General features: G+C 38.8%; 2 protein-coding genes across 5 annotated transcripts; both read left to right on the top strand.

Moving 5' to 3' along the window:
* The first annotated feature begins 665 nt into the window (after positions 1–665).
* On the top strand, positions 666–7,547 carry usf1 (upstream transcription factor 1). Of its 4 annotated transcripts, none has more exons than XM_020639004.3 (11): positions 666–711; positions 1,362–1,423; positions 1,582–1,631; positions 2,155–2,267; positions 2,618–2,731; positions 3,321–3,474; positions 4,576–4,663; positions 4,802–4,860; positions 4,976–5,070; positions 6,067–6,210; positions 6,771–7,547. In XM_020639004.3, exons 2-11 carry the CDS (start codon positions 1,416–1,418, stop codon positions 6,858–6,860), a joined length of 915 nt encoding a protein of 304 aa, XP_020494660.1. In that variant the 5' UTR covers positions 666–711; positions 1,362–1,415; the 3' UTR covers positions 6,861–7,547. The 4 variants fall into 4 exon arrangements, with proteins under 4 accessions (XP_020494660.1, XP_020494662.1, XP_020494661.1 ...); XM_020639006.2 differs by lacking the exon at positions 666–711 and adding an exon at positions 779–918; XM_020639005.3 differs by lacking the exon at positions 666–711 and having other exon boundaries at positions 1,013–1,423.
* Positions 7,548–7,761: 214 nt separating this feature from the next.
* use1 (unconventional SNARE in the ER 1 homolog (S. cerevisiae)) lies at positions 7,762–14,274 on the top strand. The gene is made up of 8 exons (XM_020638922.3): positions 7,762–7,909; positions 9,833–9,882; positions 10,073–10,151; positions 11,279–11,431; positions 11,545–11,560; positions 11,676–11,706; positions 11,814–11,979; positions 12,699–14,274. Exons 1-8 carry the CDS (start codon positions 7,811–7,813, stop codon positions 12,879–12,881), a joined length of 777 nt encoding a protein of 258 aa, XP_020494578.1. The 5' UTR covers positions 7,762–7,810; the 3' UTR covers positions 12,882–14,274.
* Positions 14,275–18,516: the final 4,242 nt, after the last annotated feature.

Here is an 18,516-nt window from a genome sequence, read left to right as displayed (position 1 = left end):
TTAAATGGACGACAACGGTGATGATATTTAGGATGGTGTTGATGCTGATAAGAATTCTGTTGATGTTGATGATGATGACAATATATAGCCTATATTTGTAAAACACCACGCTTACAGAGTTCGGTTAAAAGATGTAGCCAAATACAGAGAGGTAAACATGAGCCTGCATGTCCCAACTTTTTGAAATGTGTTGATGGCATCAAATTAAAAATTGATATATGTTGGCTATTTCAGGAGACGTTATAAATATAGGCTACAAAAAGGCAAAAATGTTTTATTAACCTAATATAGGTTAATAAAGTGGTTATCACATTTAAAAAAAAAAACGATTGAACAGATGATCAGATAACTGCACTCCATAAGATCTAGTAATCTTTGCACAACTTATCAAACAAAAATGACCTTTTTGTGTGAGAGATCAATTTCATAACACCCGCCCCCTGTCATCCTTCCCGCTCTCCTTTTCTGGCTGCTCATGTCTTCTTCCCTCTGCAAAAAAATGCAAACAATGAGAATTTTAGTTTGACTTTTAAAAATTAGTTGAATAAGTTGTAAAAAAATTTAGATTTTTTTTAAATTATGACTTAAAGTACGAAACCGGCCTTTGTCATAAGAAAGCCTGGAATTATACAATAATTTCATGCTGCGCATGCGTAAAGCAGACACCGTAGCTGATCTGTTGACAAATATCGGGGGAGGGACCACTGCGGCGTAAGTAGATCTTTGTTCAGAGTGGAATATATTCAACAAAATGTGGCTCCCAGTAGATAGCTCAGCTGTTGTGACTTGTAAGACTCTATCCTTGTGCTTTTACTGACAATGTCATCGCTAGCTCGTGGAAAGTGCTTTGTTTAACAGCTGTAACAACCGCTGGGGCCGATAAAGTGATGTAGCAGAAAGGAAGAGGTCTCTGTCAAGGTAGCTATAATGAAAAACGTCGTTTCCGGTGCGAATCTCCAAAACAATGTACGTGTTAGGATACTTTTTTGAATGTACCTGAGCGAACGAAGTTTAAAAAAAAAGACCAGGGCGTAATATTAATTTTGAGTTAAGTACGGGTCGATCGAGCTAATTCGTTTTTACATCACGCGTATGAGCGACAACCTGATTTTCTTTGATGCACTTTTATTGTGAAGGCAAAGACGGTCAGTATCCGGTGTCTCCCGTGTTAAATGTTCAGCTTGACTCGGATCGAGCAGCCTCAAAGCTAGCTGCAAAGCACCGTTTTCTGTCACAGTTTCAGCCTTAAACTTTGCTCTGGGCTTTATAGTGGTTCTAAGTCATACAGTTGGTTAATATTCTTAAGTTACAAATAAGGTCTGTCGCGTATTTCTGTCCAACTTAATGAACTTGTTTCACAGTCTGGCTGTGGGAGAGATTGAGGGCGGTCTCCTCGTCCAAGACTGTCGACAGAAATGAAGAGGTGAGTGGGACTCATTGACTGAAAATGCGCCATTGTCAATTCAATGCAAAAATACGATGACAGACTAGGCTCTAAACCTGCTGATTAGTTCGTTTTTCAATAGCAAATATTCAATTAAACCACAAGATGACTCGTCTTTTGTATTTCAATGTGTGCAGCCAACAGAAAAGCCCTGAACCAGATGGGAGTGTAACAGTCAACGAGGAAGGTAAAACTGCAGCATAACAACATCTGTATTTTATCATTTAGTCAAATTTAGCAAGATTTTTTACTTATGATAAATATGTCTTCTATATTTAATACAATACACCAGAGCCCTTACATTTCCAGAATACCATCATTTAACTATATTTTTCTTTAAAAAAAAAAAAAAAAAAAAAACTGTAAAGAAATGTTTACATGCACTACTGGGAACACTGGTAAAGTTGTATCATCTGAGGGCATTGTTTGTATTTATTTTACTGATTTTTAATTCATGCATTGAAATTATATTAGGTGTGTTTTATACTGTGCTTTGTATTTCATGTCTTTTGTATCGTCTTATCTGGACACTGGGTCTGGAATACAGTTTTTATTGATTGATTGAATACTACATATGAGTAGCGATTGAAAGACCTTTTTTAAAATGCAAGAAATATGTACGCCAGATTAAGGTAGTGCTGTTGGTATACGCACAAGCTTATCATACTTGTCTACATGTTTTTTTAGCTAACTTTTTTGACTCTTTTAAGGGTCAGTGGCCACAGCAGAGGACCCGGCAGCTATTGCCACCATTCAGTCTGCTGCTACCTTTACCGACCAACCCATCAAATATCTCTTCAAGACAGAAGGAGCAGGCGGCCAGGTACGGATGAGTAATACCAAAACCTTGTGGTCGTTTTAGTTGACCTGAAATGTGTTGCTTAAAATCTGGTGGGTCATTATAGTTTGTTTTTTTTAAACTAACAGGGCCTTAAGCTCACACATTCACTATATATTACAGTTAACCAATTATATGTCCACGTAAATCTCAAGGATTAAACTTTTATTGAAGTCAAAGCAAGTGTAAAGCACCTTTTTGGAAAACAGGAAAATCAAAGTGCCTTGCTGATATTAAGAAAACGTGAAAATTGCGCCATAAAGACAATAAAAACACAATATTGGTCATGTCTGAATGATGAAGTTTTGACCTCTCTCTTTAACGGTGTGTCCAAGGTGACCTACAGAGTGATCCAGGTGTCAGACGGCCAGCTGGAGGGTCAGACAGATGGATCGGCAGCAGTCAGCCTGGTTACTGGTTTCCCTGCAAATACACAGACGGTCACACAGGTGAGAACAACACTGACCCCACTGTATGACTGGAGTTTAGAAAAGAACAGAAGAGGTAAGTAACTTTTAATGTATGTAGTGTTAACTACCTTTTATTTTTGATTCTTTTATGTTTAAAATACTCAATGTTTGAGGAGACATTCTTAGTTTAGAGTCTTTAAATCTTTTATAATCACTTATACTTAAAGTTTTCTTTAGTTTTATTTTACTGTTGAATACATAAAGATCATCACTTCTTATAGCTGGCTCATCTGATTAACAATGTTGATTTTCTATACATATTGAAAACCTGTTCTGGTTAATTTAAGTTGCTACTCAGTGGTCTAAGATTTTAACTATGAAGTATTGTTTTAGATGTGTTACAGGTTAAGTTACATTTCTCTGGTAACAAGCTTCAAAGTAGACCATTTGCTGCATATTTTTGTTAATTTGACCTTTTTAACCTTTTCTGTTCATAACTGCAGCATCAACAGTCTTCACAGAAGCTTGTGGATTTCAATGTTCTTGATTCATTGAATGTCTTACTTTCCGTTTGTACCTGCTGAACAGTGCAAAACCTAAAATGGAGTGAATATGTGTTTGGTGTCAGGCCGTGTTTTCCCAGTCTGATGGGTTGGAGGGAGACAGCAGCGCAGAGACACAGTACGCCTACTATCCCGCCACCATCGCAGACGCCACCACTGGCACCATGGTGACCACAGTGCAGGCCTCTGATACGTTGCTGGGCCAGACCACACCCACAGGTATTCACTGCCATAAGGCCTGGCGATGACAAACAATGTAATTGCTAAGGCTCCTTCATTTTACACTGGCATTGTAAAATTCAAGTTACAGATTTGATAGTGGAGTCAAAGGAGAGTGTTGTTATTTAATCACCTTTTAAGATTAAAGATTCATGGTCTTTATTTGTCACATGTTCCCTGAGCAGTGAAGGGCACTGACTGCAAGGCTATGCATCATTTCTTTAAAAGACACATTCATATCGGGAAACTTACATGAAACTATGAAATCCAATTAAAAAAAAACATAAATTTACAAAAATATAAAAGTGTAAAGTCTCAGAGTGCAGAGTGTGCGAGTGTTAACAGAAACTGTTCTACAGTGGGTAATGTGCATGAGGTGCCATGGTTTGACCTGGGCCCTATTTTAGGAACTTAAATCATTGCTGTTCAACCTGGGGTCCAACCCCCCCCCCCCCCCCCCCCCCCCAAGCAGAGGCACCAAAGATCTCATGGGGGAGTGTAAGGCTTTGTCCGCTATGACATTGTCCAGATTAGATTTTAACAAAAACTGTGATTACACATCTACTTGATAGTTTAGACAAAGGTCGCTTTTTGAAAGACCATTTGTGAAGGCCTATTGAATTTTAAAAGAAAGAAATATAATGCTTGTACCAGAAAAGAGACATTTATCAATGAAAACACTTAACTATGATATTACATTTACATTTTGACAGCAATGTATCACTTTTTTATTCGTGGGGGGGAGGGGGGTGGGGATTCAAGTGTTGTACAAGGTAAACATACTCTTTCATTTTTGGGGGCGTTGAAAAAAGTTAATGTTATGGCTGTTTTTGAATAATTTAAGCATCATGTGTGTCTCTACTTTTGAAAAACAATACAAGCATGTCATTTGCATGTAAGCACATTTAGTGGAAGTACTTTGGTCAGGCCTGCAGAGATTACATGCAGTGTTTTCAGCTTGTGTGTAGCTAGCAGTCAAAAGCATTTTATATCTCCAATAGCATAAAGGCAGTGGGAGAGTTCTATGAAATGTTCACTTTAAGGTGTTCACAATGCTATGTTCAATTCAAATTGCTCTAATTGTAACCTTTGGTTTAACAGGGCAGCTGTATGTGATGATGTCACCACAGGAAGTTTTGACGGGTTCCAATCAAAGGACAATCGCACCTCGCACTCAGCCATACATTGCGTAAATACATCATCATTTAACAGATATGCAGCACGAAAGAATCTATTGAGAAATGATCATTTTCAGCCAAATGTAGAAAATCTGCTACATCTAAAGGTTTGAGCAAACTTCAAATCGTTATGCTCGATTGTTTTCCAGAAAGCAAGAGGCTCCTCGGGGTTCAAGAGATGAGAAACGGCGTGCCCAGCACAATGAAGGTTAATAGTGCTCACTTTTTACTTTTGCGAATGGTTAAAGCATATTTTACTACAAACAACAGAGCAAGCCTTCAATGATACAGTAAAGTCTCTAATTCACATATTTGTCCAACAGTGGAGCGCAGGCGCAGGGACAAGATCAACAACTGGATTGTGCAGCTGTCGAAAGCCATCCCAGACTGTAACATTGACTACACCAAAACAGGACAGGTAAGTGAAGCTCAGACAAAGACCTTCTCTGGATTTCAAAAGGAGAGATTTTTAAGGCCTGTGTCCACTCAAGTCTTTCTTTCTGTCAGAAAAGAGCCGACTACATTGGGGTGGGTTAGGACGTGTACATTGAGGGTAAAAAAATGCTTGTTGTGGGTTTTGTTTTAGCACAACATTTTTAGATAGCCCCCTCTGTATATGATAGTATTGGGGAAATTTGTAATTATTGTATCAGATGTTTTTGGGCCTTTTTGCCAATTATTAGATATCACAGCTAGAGAGAGGCAGAAAATGATGTTAGGAGAGAGGTGGGAATGACATGAAGCAAAGGGCTGAAGTCAGACATGAACCCACGGCCGCTGCAACACACTATAGCCTCTGCAACACACTATAGCCTCTGCACATGGGGTGCAAGACACAACCGCTAGGCCATCGGGAACCCCCATTATTTATTTTCTTTTAGCACGATCCAGAGGATGCAGTTCTTCGTGCTCAGTATGGATGATTCTATATTAATGATGTCCTTGCTGTCACTGCTCTGTCTGACAGCTGTGGAGCATGTGGGTGCATGACACAAGCTGTCATAGACAACAAGAACCTTTTATGTGATGGATCAGTTTCTAGCTGGTCTGTTTCCAGAGAATATGGATTTCTTTCTTAATAATGATTATTTTTGACTGACATATTGCACACTTTGTGACTGAGACAAAGCCTCCACAAGGTTATCATCCATTTTCCTGGTTTCAAAGAACATTTGAAAGTATTTGGGGCAGGTCAAATAACGCAGAGGGCTCTGGGAAAAAAAACATCAGCACTACATTTGTCCTCCAGGTATGCTAGTTCATACTCTCCTCATTGAGAACAAATGAAAAAAGAAGCCGGCATTCTGAAGAAAAAAAAACCTTTTGTGGACACAAGCATTTTATTCAACAAATACACAACAGTATATTTACAATTTAAATGGAAAAACAAGTTAGCAAGTTTATGAATTTGTAGGCTCTTTTGTCTCAGAGCAAAGGAGGAATCTTGTCAAAAGCCTGTGAGTACATCAAGGAACTCCGACAGAGCAACCTGAAGTTGGGGGAAGATATCAGCACTCTTGATCGTCTCAGGATTGACAACCAGCTTCTCAGACAGGAGGTATGTCTGTTTCTTACTTGTTCCTTAAACTCTAGTTTCTAGAGGTGAGGGGGGAATGATTCAGGTGTGTAATGCCATGTATCATTACACGGCTGTGTTGAACACTCAATTCTGATTGGTCACTAACAGCACTCTAAAGACTGCTGCCAAGAAGAACTGACCATCTCAAGTGACACACAGCTCTGATCACAGAGTCTAGAGGACTGTCTCTTCATGTCTATTCACTGAAAGCAGTCCAGTTAATTTGATGTTGGTCCGTTGCCCTTTTCACAATGGTTCACTTCATAATAAATAAAAAGACTCAGTTCTAATGTGAGCTATAACAGCTTGACAGACTGATTTTAAAGAACAAAAAAGTTTGACATTATGTATTTCTGGATAGGGGGTAGGGTGCCATGTGTGCAGGATCTTTTAAAGTCAGGATCTTACTACTTCATTCGATAATCAGCCACATTATAACTCCAGTTGAATCCAAATCCAGTCGTTTCATTGTGTAACTTGACTTACTTAAAAGTGTTTCATCTTCATTATTACTGCTCTATCTGTGTTGCTCTTGCTAGGTGGAAGACTGGAAGTCCAAGAATCAGATCCTTAGGAACCTGCTGCGACAGCATGGCATTGTGGGATCATCCAGCACAGACCCCCAGTGAGAAGCCTGTCACCTGCGTGTATTTGAAGAAAACCACATATGGGCCAAAAGAGTACTTGAAACTTTTCGAGACACTTTGTTTGTGATCAAGTGTGCATCAAACCGGGGAAAATTGTGTCCACGATTGAATAATCAAATCCAGCTTTTTACTTATAAATTGTTTGCCTGTGGAATAAAACACACTTTTTAATATCATGATGATAACAGAGGAACTTATTAAACATCACATTTCAGTGGTCAAGCAAATGCATTCCTCCCTATTTTAAGATTGTTTGTTAACCTCCAGTTCAGAAAGCTTTAGAAAATGACCAACTTGTTTTTCTTAACCCCTTCAGTCCTGTGCTTTTCTTTATCAGACGCACATATGAAGAAGAAAGAAATATTGTATTCCTGCTTTGACTTGTTTTCATCTATTGTCAGTATCATTTTCATAATATGATACCATAGACTGCATGAAAACCTATATTTATATGTAGTCAATGGTTGATACCAAGTTTTTCATCCAGTTCATATTTGCGCTCTTTTGCTTTGTATTTTGTTCGTTTCATGAAACCTGACTTGGGACGATAATTGCATTGCAACAATGTAACTAACTAATTGACAGGTGTTGGTAAGCATTGCATCTTAGGTAGGCTATGTATGTCTTTATAATAAATACATTAAAAAACGTAATTCATATACAAAAGCACGTTCAGTTGTGTTTATTAAAGTTGGCTACAAGAAATTAAAACATGCATTCACAGTTTTTATTTTTCTAGCATGACGATCAATGATTCAAACCATACACTATATATTGGTTGTATACATTAAATGGTTTGAATGCTAGATAGTTTAAAAACAAGTAGTTATTATTCACAGTCTTGATTCAAACTCTGTAATAAGCTCCTCCCACGTCCTGTCCTGGGTTTAACAGATTGACGTCATACTGCTGCGACGGCGTGTCAGTCAAACATGGCTTCTAGGTTAGAAATAAATTTCGTCAGATTGTTGTCTCGCTGTGAATCGATAGCGTCGGAGAAACGAGGAGAAACAGAATGGAGATTAGAAAAGGTAAGTCTACAGATACTGAGTAAATGTTATGGTTCTGAGCTGTCTGTCTTTCTTTAGTGGTTAGCATGACTGTTGTTGTTGTTAGCTTGCCGCTCAGTCATTTAGCCACGTCGTCACTGAAACCAGCCACATAGAGATTTATCAAGTAGGATCTTTTTATTGCTGTTCTTCTTTCCGCACATGATAAAGCTTTAACTACTTTAAAGTTGGCTTGATAATGTTTTTCTAACCCTGCTAAATTATTTCGCTGCATGAATATGTTGGTGAAACTTCCTAAAACAGCCCTGTTATCATCAATAAATGCACTGTTACATTCATTTAAATTAATTCATAATTCAATATTTCACATCAAATTTGCCCCAAAAGTACAATAGCTGTGTGATAGACGTGTCTGAGTGCAGTATGAAAGTGTACACAATTTATTTACGATCAAGCAATCTGACTGGACTAGAGGCATTTATATGTAAATTGTACATATAGTAGCCTATATCAAATTGTGTATATATATATATTGTATTAAATGTATAATTGTAAACATACTGTACCAAACTGTATAGATATAAGGATTGTATAAATATATAAAATGTAAATATAGTACATCAAATTGTACAAATAGATATGGATATATAGATATATGGATTGTATAAATATATAAATTATAAAAAATCATAGTATATCAAGTTGTATATATGTATGGAAAATCTTTGGATTGTAAATATCAAATATAATATCATAAATATAGTGTAGCAAATTGTATATAGAGAGAGATTATAAGGAACACGAAGTTAATTTATGAATATGAATTATTATTATGAATTATTGAGCTGTGGAAAAGGAGTAGGATTAAATAAGTTTTATACTTCCTACTCCTTTTCAGGCATATCAATTGAATATATGTAATTTTCTTTTTCTTTTTCTTTTTTTGTGAAATAATCCGAACATTGTTTTTTGTTTATTGTATTTTCGTGCTTTTCATTTTGTTTTGTATTTTTGATATGTCTGAAATAAATTTAATCAATCAATCAGTCAATCAATTTCTAGAGTTCTGATTTATAATCACTTGGTGTGTTCACAACAATGTATAACCCCGTCCCCGCCTCAGAAAGGAGCTCTGGATACTTTTATATTACATTACAGCACACAGTGTTTGGTAGTCTTTATTAAACCATCTGATACCTCAGAATCATGCAACACACTGTGGTGTAACTAGTCCATGATAAATTTAGACCACACAATCAAGTGTTCACTGCAGAGTAGCTAGTAAGTGGTAACCATGGACACCAACTTGTTCACAAAAATGATCTTGACAGTCGTCTGTAGATTGATACTACAGTCCAGTAATGAATCCTACCTTCATTAAGTTTATAACATCCAGCTTTAAGTCAAACTGTAGCAGCATCTTTTTTTATAATGTGCTTTGTGTTGCTGTTGAATGACAAGAGGTGCTCTATATTCACTCTGTTCATTTAGAGTTGAACAGATATCACAACAACATACTACAGCCTTAACTGAACCGTCTCTTAAACAATAGAAGAAACTGAACATTGTAAGCTTGAAATACAAATAATATGCACCGCTGTGCTGGCTGCATTGGCACGCTCATCTGCAGCAGTAAAACGGAAATATGTTGTCTCTGTTTGTCTGCTGTTGTATAAATGTACAAAAACATTTGTTGGTTTGGCTAGCTGAACTTCTGATGTATAACAGCAAAATATGACATGATTATTATTTTTTTAATCAAGAGAAGGAGTTGGTTCAGGTTTTCATTGCTGGTTTTATGGCTCTTTTATTACGAGGAACTTAACAGAATAAACTCAGCTTTGCATGGCTTCCATTCATGCCTTTTCAAAAACTGTAATATTTACTTTAAAAATGTAAGACATTATATCACGTCATCAGTGTTTGTGTTGTGCTTGTCTCTAGTATGTTGGCGCTCTGGAGGAGATGTTGGTGGCCTTGAGGAAAAGCCTGAGGTAAATGATTTTGTACATTCTTGATGTTTTTAATTTTTATTATTACTAATTTTTGACACATAAGTTGCTGTTAAAGCTTAACACTTACTGGTAAGTTTGTGTCTGGATATTGCATTTTGCTCTGTATTTTTATAAATATATAGGTATATTTATTAATAATGTTAATGACAAACTGTCTTGTCAATTACAGCAAACCCACACCAGAAGTGCTGACTGAATACACAAGAAAAGTAGATTTTCTGAAAGGACTTCTGGAGGCTGACAAACTGGTCAGAAGCAACATTTTATAAAATCATCTCTTTTTTTTCCCACTGTAGTCTATAATTGATGTGTTCTTATTAAGTTGCATTTATGGCAGAGATGAAAACAAATCCATTCTCTTATTTCTATAAATAAATAAAACAAGTTTCACTAGCTTCCTATCTGAATGAAGTGAGCAAGGGCAAATCGAGAAAAAAAAAAAAAAAAGCTAGCATCCTCCTCTGTAACGGCTGCAGACCGTCTCCACAGATGTGGATGAAGTGTCGTGCCGCTGAAATCCCCGGTCCGATCTAAACCCCTGGTTATATTAATATTTGTAATAATGTGAAAGTCGTATTTACAGACTTTATAAACAGATTTTTCTTTTTTTAAAGTCACACAGATGCCGAAATGTTTTCGTGATCTCTGGAAAGTTTGTATGTGACATCTTTTATGAATACTGCACCACAGTTACCACCAGCTCTCAGCAGATGTTTTTTTTTTTAGCTTCACTCTAACTCAGTGATACTCAACCCGAGGCTCTCGAGCCACATGTGGCTCATTTGGGACTAGTTGTGGCTCTTTTAGGTCCTACTTGGGAAAAAAAATTCCAAAGTAATTATTTAAAAAAGGGAAACATTGTCAGCAGAAATGATTCTTTGCAAGTCATGGCCCTGTGTTTCCCACACATATTTTAGGAAAGAAAGAGGTTTTTTGATTGTTGCTCTTATATTTTTTGGTCAATGTGGCTCTTAAGTCCAACAAGGCTGAGTACCGCTGCTCTAACTGTACATGGCTAATAATGTCGCCGTTTGCTTTTTAGTAGTTTGGTTTTGCTATTCAGATGCTTTTTGCAATGAGGATTTTTTTCCCATAGAAATTGGGACAGTTTTCTCTAAATGACTGCGTGATATTTAAATACGCCCTACCAGCACCAGTGCACAATTAGGGTGCATTCAACCCCCTGCGTGGAATTTGTGAATTACAGGTTGTCTTTTTGATTCACTAGCACAGGTGTAGTGGGCGCAAATGTAGCACAATCCTTTTGTGAATCAGGCCCTCAGTTTTTATTTAGAATTTCATTTTTTTGTCCTTTGAGTTTTTCTTCTGATCTCACAGTTTTCCTGACTTTTATCTCTCCTGTTTTTGTTCCCAGTCTTCACCAACAGAAAAGGCCTTAGCTAATCAGTTCCTCGCCCCTGGGCGAACACCCACAATAGCCAATGAGAGGATGCCTGCCACTAAAACTGTCCACATGCAGACCAAGGCCCGGTGTACGGGAGAGATGAGGAATGAACTGCTTGGCACAGTAAGATGATACTAGCAGAAAAAGTAGAGAGAGAAAAATAATGGAACCCCCCCCCCCCCCCCCCCTCTTTAAGTCCCTTTTCTCACTTTTCTCTCTCTTTGGTGTCATTGCAGGGGCTGACTGGCAAAGGTAAGAAATGTTTCAGCATTTAAAGTTGTCTTAAATTTCGTAATTTAACGCAAAGGTGATCCCCTATATTCACACAAGATAGTCTGCTGAGTAATTAATTCTTCCCTCTTCATAGGCTCATCAGAAACAGAATTAAGAAACAGAAGGTAAAGCTGCACATACAATTTTTTTTTGCTTTTACTTTGGATGAGCGCCTTGGTTGCTCGCCTGAGGTCAAATAAAAAAGTGAATAAAGCTGTCCTGCCTCTTTCAGGTCAGGTCTTCCCTTGGATGAGCGCCAGTCTGCAGCAGAACTGGAGGCCGTCCTGCAGCATCATCACAACCTGCAGGAGAAACTTGCTGATGACATGCTCAATTTGGCAAGAAATTTGAAGAACAACAGTCTGGCAGCACAGAACATCATCAAACAGGACAACCAGGTAACTACCTTTATACCTCTATATCTACCGCTCCAGTTGGTGTCAGAAGTTCCTATGTGGCTTCTGATGCTTACTCTGCAGGTGAACAGAGAGAGAGAGAGAGAGAGAGAGAGAGAGAGACGTCCATTGTTGCGTCTCTCCTTAATTGCTATGGTTGTGATATGTCTCCTGTTTAATGTGAGCCTTCTAATGCAGTTTTGTTCCATGCATGCAGGTTGCTGCTGATTCTGCACTCTCTTGGTTTAGCTATGTCATCATTAACAGTTGTCCCTACACTGAGCTCACCTGTTCTCATGTTGTGTTGTTTGGGAAACTTTGAAATATGTAATGCTGATGAAGACTGTCAAAGGAGTAGACACATACAAGAGGAACACAGGGAAGCAATGATGTCAGCGAGGTCCGGACCTCGTTTTTTTATCATTTTATAGTCACAGTTTAACTAGTGTAATAATATATTTATTCCGGTGCATGTTGATTGAATTGATCTGAGTTTATTTCTGTCTCCTCAAATTATTTCTAGTCCTGCTGAGGTCTCAGCTGATTCTTTCAACAAGTGGGCAATATAAAAAAAAAAAATTTATTTTTTTTTTTTTTTTACAAGCATCCAATAAATTCTCTGCTGTTACCTGGTGTTGCCGTGTCTTTATTAATGACTTTCAGAAAGTTACGTTTTAGGAGTGTGTACCCAATATTTAACCTGTATCCAATCTACTTCCCAGACGCTGGGCCAGTCCATGCGTCAGGCCGACCTGAACTTTGAGAAGCTGAAGACGGAGTCCGAGAGGTTGGAGCAGCACACCAAGAAGTCCGTCAATTGGCTGCTGTGGATCATGCTCGTCCTGGTCTCCTTCACCTTCATCAGCATGATCCTCTTCATTAGAATCTTCCCCAGACTCCGATGATGACACGTCTGTGATACTGAACTCTTAGTCTCCTTGTCCTCTTGTGGTTACAGAGCAGTAACTACATAGGCCTTAAGATCTACCGATCAGTAGTGGTCAGAACCAAAACGGCGCCGTTTGATGAACTGAAACATTTGCACTTTTGAAATCGAAGTTCTTCTTCTCGACAGGAAGGTTTAAAAGGAGGTTTGAAGCATCAGTATTCCTTTTTTTGAAACAGCAGAACATGAATGGAGCTTGTTTTCTTTAAGGCCTTAGGTAGAAACAGAATAGTCTTAATAAATGGACAGCAGACACTGAGCCTTAAGTATTCTTTACTCTCGTCAGGTACGCTACAAGCCACTCAGTCTATGTAGAGCAAACTTCTCTTGAGTTCAGCATTTCCTCACCTTGTATCTAAAACAGTTCATAACCTGTCCAGCTATAGACTATATAAATCACAGTTCAACACTATATCTGATTAAAGGCAGAGTCTTAAGGTTCAAACTAAATCATTGCTCTGGATGTGCTAAATGTTTGAATTGTTTGGTAACCCTTTACTCTGTCTATTAGCACCTATAAGCATTGCATAGATATTTATAAAATAGTAAACAGCACTATAATGAAGTTATACAAAGCCATATAGACATTTACACGTGTTTATTAATGTGAAGTATTTGTCAACAACTATACAAGTTCTCCTATGAGCTATACTGTCACTTCTCATCTGTTCATACTGTAATGTATGACTGGCCCTAGGAGGAGCTGTAGTAGGACAAATATTACATTGATACACACTTTTTAAATTATATTATATTAAATTATAATCTATAAAAGGTTTATATAGTGCTTCTTGATTCTAAATAACTACGGTAATATTTATTCTTATAAGGAAGTCAAGTGTCACTGATTGTTTCACTGAAAGGAAATGCACAGAGTTAATACAAATGACAAAAATCTACTTTAAGCCTCAGTTACATTTCCATGAATACTTTTCTCTGAGTTCATTTGTTGTGGAAGAAATATTGCAAGGCAGTGTAGAGCTGTTAGGGTGCTGTTAGATTCCTGTAGTTCATCCCTCCATATAAACCCTTAGTCCAGTTCTGTGTTTGTGAGTGTGTGTTCTGGTGGTTGATTCAGGTGATGACACTTTTTGATTTTGATTTTGTTTTGTGATGACGTGACGTCTGGGGCTTCTGACATTGATCAAATGAAATGACTGTAACCCCATCTTAGCAATGACATTTTGAGAGCTGTGTGTGTAGAATCACAAGAAACTTGAGAAAATATAATGTCGCTGAACTAAAACCACCTCCTTTAATTGTGTAGATGTAATAATTGTGAGACCTGTGTGTGTGTGTGTGTTGGTGGAGCTGTGTATGACATCTTTCCTCAAAGTAAAATACCAAAATGACACCTTTTTTTTTTTTTTTTAAAAGATACGACTGCCGCAATGACTTCTTGTTGCCACTAGGTGTCAGTCACATCCTTAGAATATAATTAAAAGATGACCTCCATGACCCTGATGACTTGATCAAGCAATGAATCCCAAATTAACCCAGGGACTCATTTAGAAGTACGGTATGTCTAAGTATGTCTAAATAAAGGGAGTTGGCCACACAAAAAGCAAAGAGCACCATATGTCACTCTTGGTAATCTATGCATTCTCAGAATTTCTTTATACTTTATTTAAATTTGGTAACATTTGGGGCAGAAATTGTGTTTTTTTTTTTCTGCATGCAAACACACAAAAATTCTTCGAACAGATTAACATTCCTGCAGTGTTGTCAGTCTACTTGTCATGTAAGTCCTGTGGAGCTGACTAGCTTGTCCAGGCTTGCAGCTCTTCCCCCTGGCCCTTCCTCTCTCTCCCCTCTCCCCCCGGCTGCTGCTGCCCCACCTCACGCCTGGCTGGCTGGCTGGGCCTCGACCTGGCCTGTCGTGTATTTTAGGATCCCTGGGGGGTATTTTGCCTACTGGAAGCCGAGGTATGCAGGCCACCAGGAGACCAAATGAGGTTGTGTCACTGCGGAGGATCGTCATCCCTCAGTTTAATCGCAGCTGTTTGCGCCTCCATTCTCAGGCCTGAGCTCATGCTGCGGCTGTGTGTGATCTGTTCTCTGAGGCTGTGCTTTTGAACTAAAACGACACTGCATGACTTCATCACTGCTGTGGTTTCTCAGGTTCATTATGGTTGTATTATCCCATTAACTGTGAGAGACTGTTTCGTTTTAGTTTCCTAACCAGACTCCAGAGTCTGGGATGTCGTAAGTGCGAGTTCCTATATTCAGCAAAAGCCTCGAGATCTGAGGGGCTCCTCATTAACAACACTTTTAACCTCTGATCCAGGAAACCTGAATGGGCTTCTTCCTGCGCTCTTTTCCCACAGGGATGCGCTGAAAATAGTTTTCAACACTCTTGGAGAGGGCTTTAAGATGGAAGAAAGAACACAATACAATAGCCCATATATACCTGCATAAACATACTGTTCAAATAAATACATCTCAAGAGTTTTTTCGCAACTTTTACAAAAAACAAATTTACATTTTTCCTCTACTTCAGTCTAACTATCAACATCTTCTGCCTCATGTTTTGTGGCTGCTCTCGTACTTAGTAAATGTTAAACAACCATGGAAGTGACCAGCCTCTTTAAGATAATCACTGTGTGAGGTTTTCCACCAAATGGCAAGCAGGTTTCTGTTTCTATCAAAGCCTTATTTTTAGAAATATACAACAATTAAAAAATCATTGTTAAGCAGATCATTTGGCAAATTAGGTGTGTATAGCACTGTACAATCTGTGGGTGGTAGTATGCATTTAATTGGCTTGATCAAACAGCAGAGGAACAAATTGTTAAGCATGAGAGAACCTCCATCCTCTCTTAATTCAGCTCTGCGTCTGCGTAACAACACTCCTCTCTTTTTAATTTAGTTTTTGGCTGCAGCTACAGCAGGATTTAGGTTTCCTACAGAGATGAAGGGCGTTTTTTTTTGTTTCATACTTTTTCCATACTTCAAGAGGGAGCAAAAGGGTAAAATAGGTTTTTATTTTTTTTCCCCCTTTGCCAAAATTTGACATGGCCTTTGTGTTAAAGTCCGGATGGGATTTATTAGATTTATTAATCTGTGAGTATTCTGCACAAAAAAATCTCATTCATGGAGAACAGAACAGGCCTTCTCCTGTCTTTACTATCAGTCGCTTGGGCATAGTTTACAATGGACCAGAAATTACACTATTTGCAGATAAATCTATATAAATCAAAGTAATAATTTTTTATTGACTTCTTTTTACAGTTTATTTGTCCAGTTTTGTTTTTTTTAAAGATTTATTTTTGGGCCTTTAATTGAGAGATAGGACAGTGGATAGAGTCGGAAACCAGGGAGAGAGAGTGGGGAATGACATGCAGGAAAGGAACCACAGGTCGGATTCGAACCTGGGCCGCCCGCTTGGAAGACTACAGCTTCCATACATGGGGCGCACACACTAACCACTGTGCCACCAGTGCCCCATTTGTCTAGTTTTTTGTTCCTAGTTTCCAGGGTTTCTTAGGTCAGACATGAACATCTCTCAAATAAGTGGTTGGTTAAAACTATAGTGTAGACCACAATAAGAAAGTATTGTATGTTGTGAATTTATTAGAAAATGACTAGCTGGAACATAGTTTACAAGTGCTAGGCCTCCATCAAAAGTGTTCAAAAGTAGGTTTTTTACCATGTATTTAACTTGTTTGCAGCCTTCTGTGTTGATTTGCGGTGCTGTTGATCTTTATCTCTTAATGTCTCATTTGTGCAGGTGCCGGGAGAGTTTCTGTTTTTATTTTACCGTTACTGTTTCCCTCGTTGGGACCTGCCTCCCTGCTTGTGTGCCACTCTTTGTTTCTGTTGCCGACCTCTGTCTTTATGTGTGGTTGTGTTGTGTCTGTGGCTCTTCCTCAATCTTAGACGCCAAATGAGCCAAAACCTTCACGATCAGTGAGCTGAAGTAGCTGAAGCACCCAGAAGGAGCCACTTTTACCTCCCTGTTAAAATCCATGACAGCTGTTTTTTATTTTTTAAATCCAGGTTTATTTCAGAGTTTTCTCCACCACTGGCTTTAACGGTGTATCATTAGCAGTTTGTTTAGAATGTGTGCTTGTTAATGCATGTGTTTTCGCCCGTGCATGCACACATGTTTATTGCACCCCAAAGACCTGAGCTGTTCATCATTCCCTGCAGCCCCCTATTTCCCCTCCATCAGTGAGCATTGGTAGCCTACTGTCAACATGTGGGTTAATGCACTGAACCTTCTAGCCTATTTGTCAGGCAGCGCGGCGCTGAAAGAGTCCCCAGTGAAAGAAAAACCCTCCCTGCTGGTTTCTGCTCTGCCTTTGATGTATGGAGCCCAGGTAGTGCTGCTGCTGAGAGGCTTAATTTCTTGCTTCTTTGCTCCTTCACCTTTTAGTGAGTCCAGATCTCCCAGCAGGCAAGACTGAGGATCATGGGTATTGCCGGCACTACAGAAGGCTTTTTTGGCTATAAACTGCCTTATATCTGACCCATAAGACCACAGATTTAGAGAAGGGGATTTCAATTTGAGATGCTTATTTTCCTTCTTGCCTATGTTACAACATGCAGCAGCAGCAACCAGTACCTCTTTAGCACTTTAATTAACAGATTATGTCTTGTTAGCTTTACACATGCCAAAACCATAGACTGTCCAAAACTTGAGTGAAAAAATAATGCATTACTGTTTTTTTCAGTCTAAAAAGCGCAGACTCCAAGAAGCTACTGCTCCATGACAGGAAATAGACAGTTTCATCTTAGCTCAACAATGAATCAGTTAAGTAATTCACAACTTCTTTTAAAATGTATTCAATGTTAAACACCGTCTCTGGGTCCAGTATCTCTCATGGGAGTATTTTCATGAGACTTGACTTTTTGTTTTTAACATCTGTTTGTTGGAAAAAAAAAAGAAAAGCTTTCAAGTAGTCCAGATGTTGCCGTGGTTCTCTGGGAACTTCTCTATGTATCAATCAATATGTCTGACCTGTTTTAAGCTGAAAAAATAATTGATTTATTATCAGTAATAAAATAATAAGGAGCTGCATCCCTATTTAAGACAGAGCCAGTCCAGCAGCTCCCTCTAATTCTGGAAAAGAAAACCAATAAGCATATTTTCTCAAATGTCAAGCTGTTCCTTTAACCTGGTGCTTTTTTTCCCTCCAAGTAGACCGAGCCTTTGGCTGGGAATTGTTGTTCAGACAGGGAGGGGGGCTTAAGGGTGAAAACTGTCAAGGACGTGAAGTTGCTGCAGACTCCATGAAGTAGGAGCAGGGCCGGCAGTTGATGCACAGGGCTCCGCCTGAGGCTGGAGCAGAAACTGGGTGCGTCCAGGGGGGCTGGGGGTGCTGATGGTATGTGGGAGTGATATGTGGGAACCAGGCACACCTCTGCTGGGCCTCTGCAATGCCCTTTCCCCCAGGAGGCCCTCAAGCTGCCACAGCAGGTGCAGGGACCCTCCCAGAACAAGAGAGGGTCCTCAGGGTAGCAGATTAGGCTTGTGTGTGTGTGTGTAGGTGTGTGTGTCAGTGTGTGTTTGTGGGTGTGGAATATATTCTGTCAACCAGCTTTCTCTCTAGTTTTTTCCCCAGACTGAAACTGAAAATCTTCTTTTAGAT

Source organism: Labrus bergylta, chromosome 6 (genome assembly GCF_963930695.1).
Source record: "Labrus bergylta chromosome 6, fLabBer1.1, whole genome shotgun sequence".
Taxonomy (NCBI): Eukaryota; Metazoa; Chordata; class Actinopteri; order Labriformes; family Labridae; genus Labrus; species Labrus bergylta.
This window is presented reverse-complemented; position numbering and strand designations above follow the sequence as displayed.

Excerpts from the sequence above, each read along its gene's own strand:
- usf1 (XM_020639004.3), top strand. Across the intron at positions 4,664-4,801 it reads CGCACTCAGCCATACATTGC|AAAGCAAGAGGCTCCTCGGG; the intron begins GTAAATACATCA and ends ATTGTTTTCCAG. Across the intron at positions 4,861-4,975 it reads GCGTGCCCAGCACAATGAAG|TGGAGCGCAGGCGCAGGGAC; the intron begins GTTAATAGTGCT and ends TTTGTCCAACAG.
- use1 (XM_020638922.3), top strand. The coding sequence starts at position 7,811 with ATGGCTTCTAGGTTAGAAATAAATTTCGTCAGATTGTTGTCTCGCTGT. Across the intron at positions 9,883-10,072 it reads GCCTTGAGGAAAAGCCTGAG|CAAACCCACACCAGAAGTGC; the intron begins GTAAATGATTTT and ends TGTCAATTACAG. Across the intron at positions 10,152-11,278 it reads TTCTGGAGGCTGACAAACTG|TCTTCACCAACAGAAAAGGC; the intron begins GTCAGAAGCAAC and ends TTTTGTTCCCAG.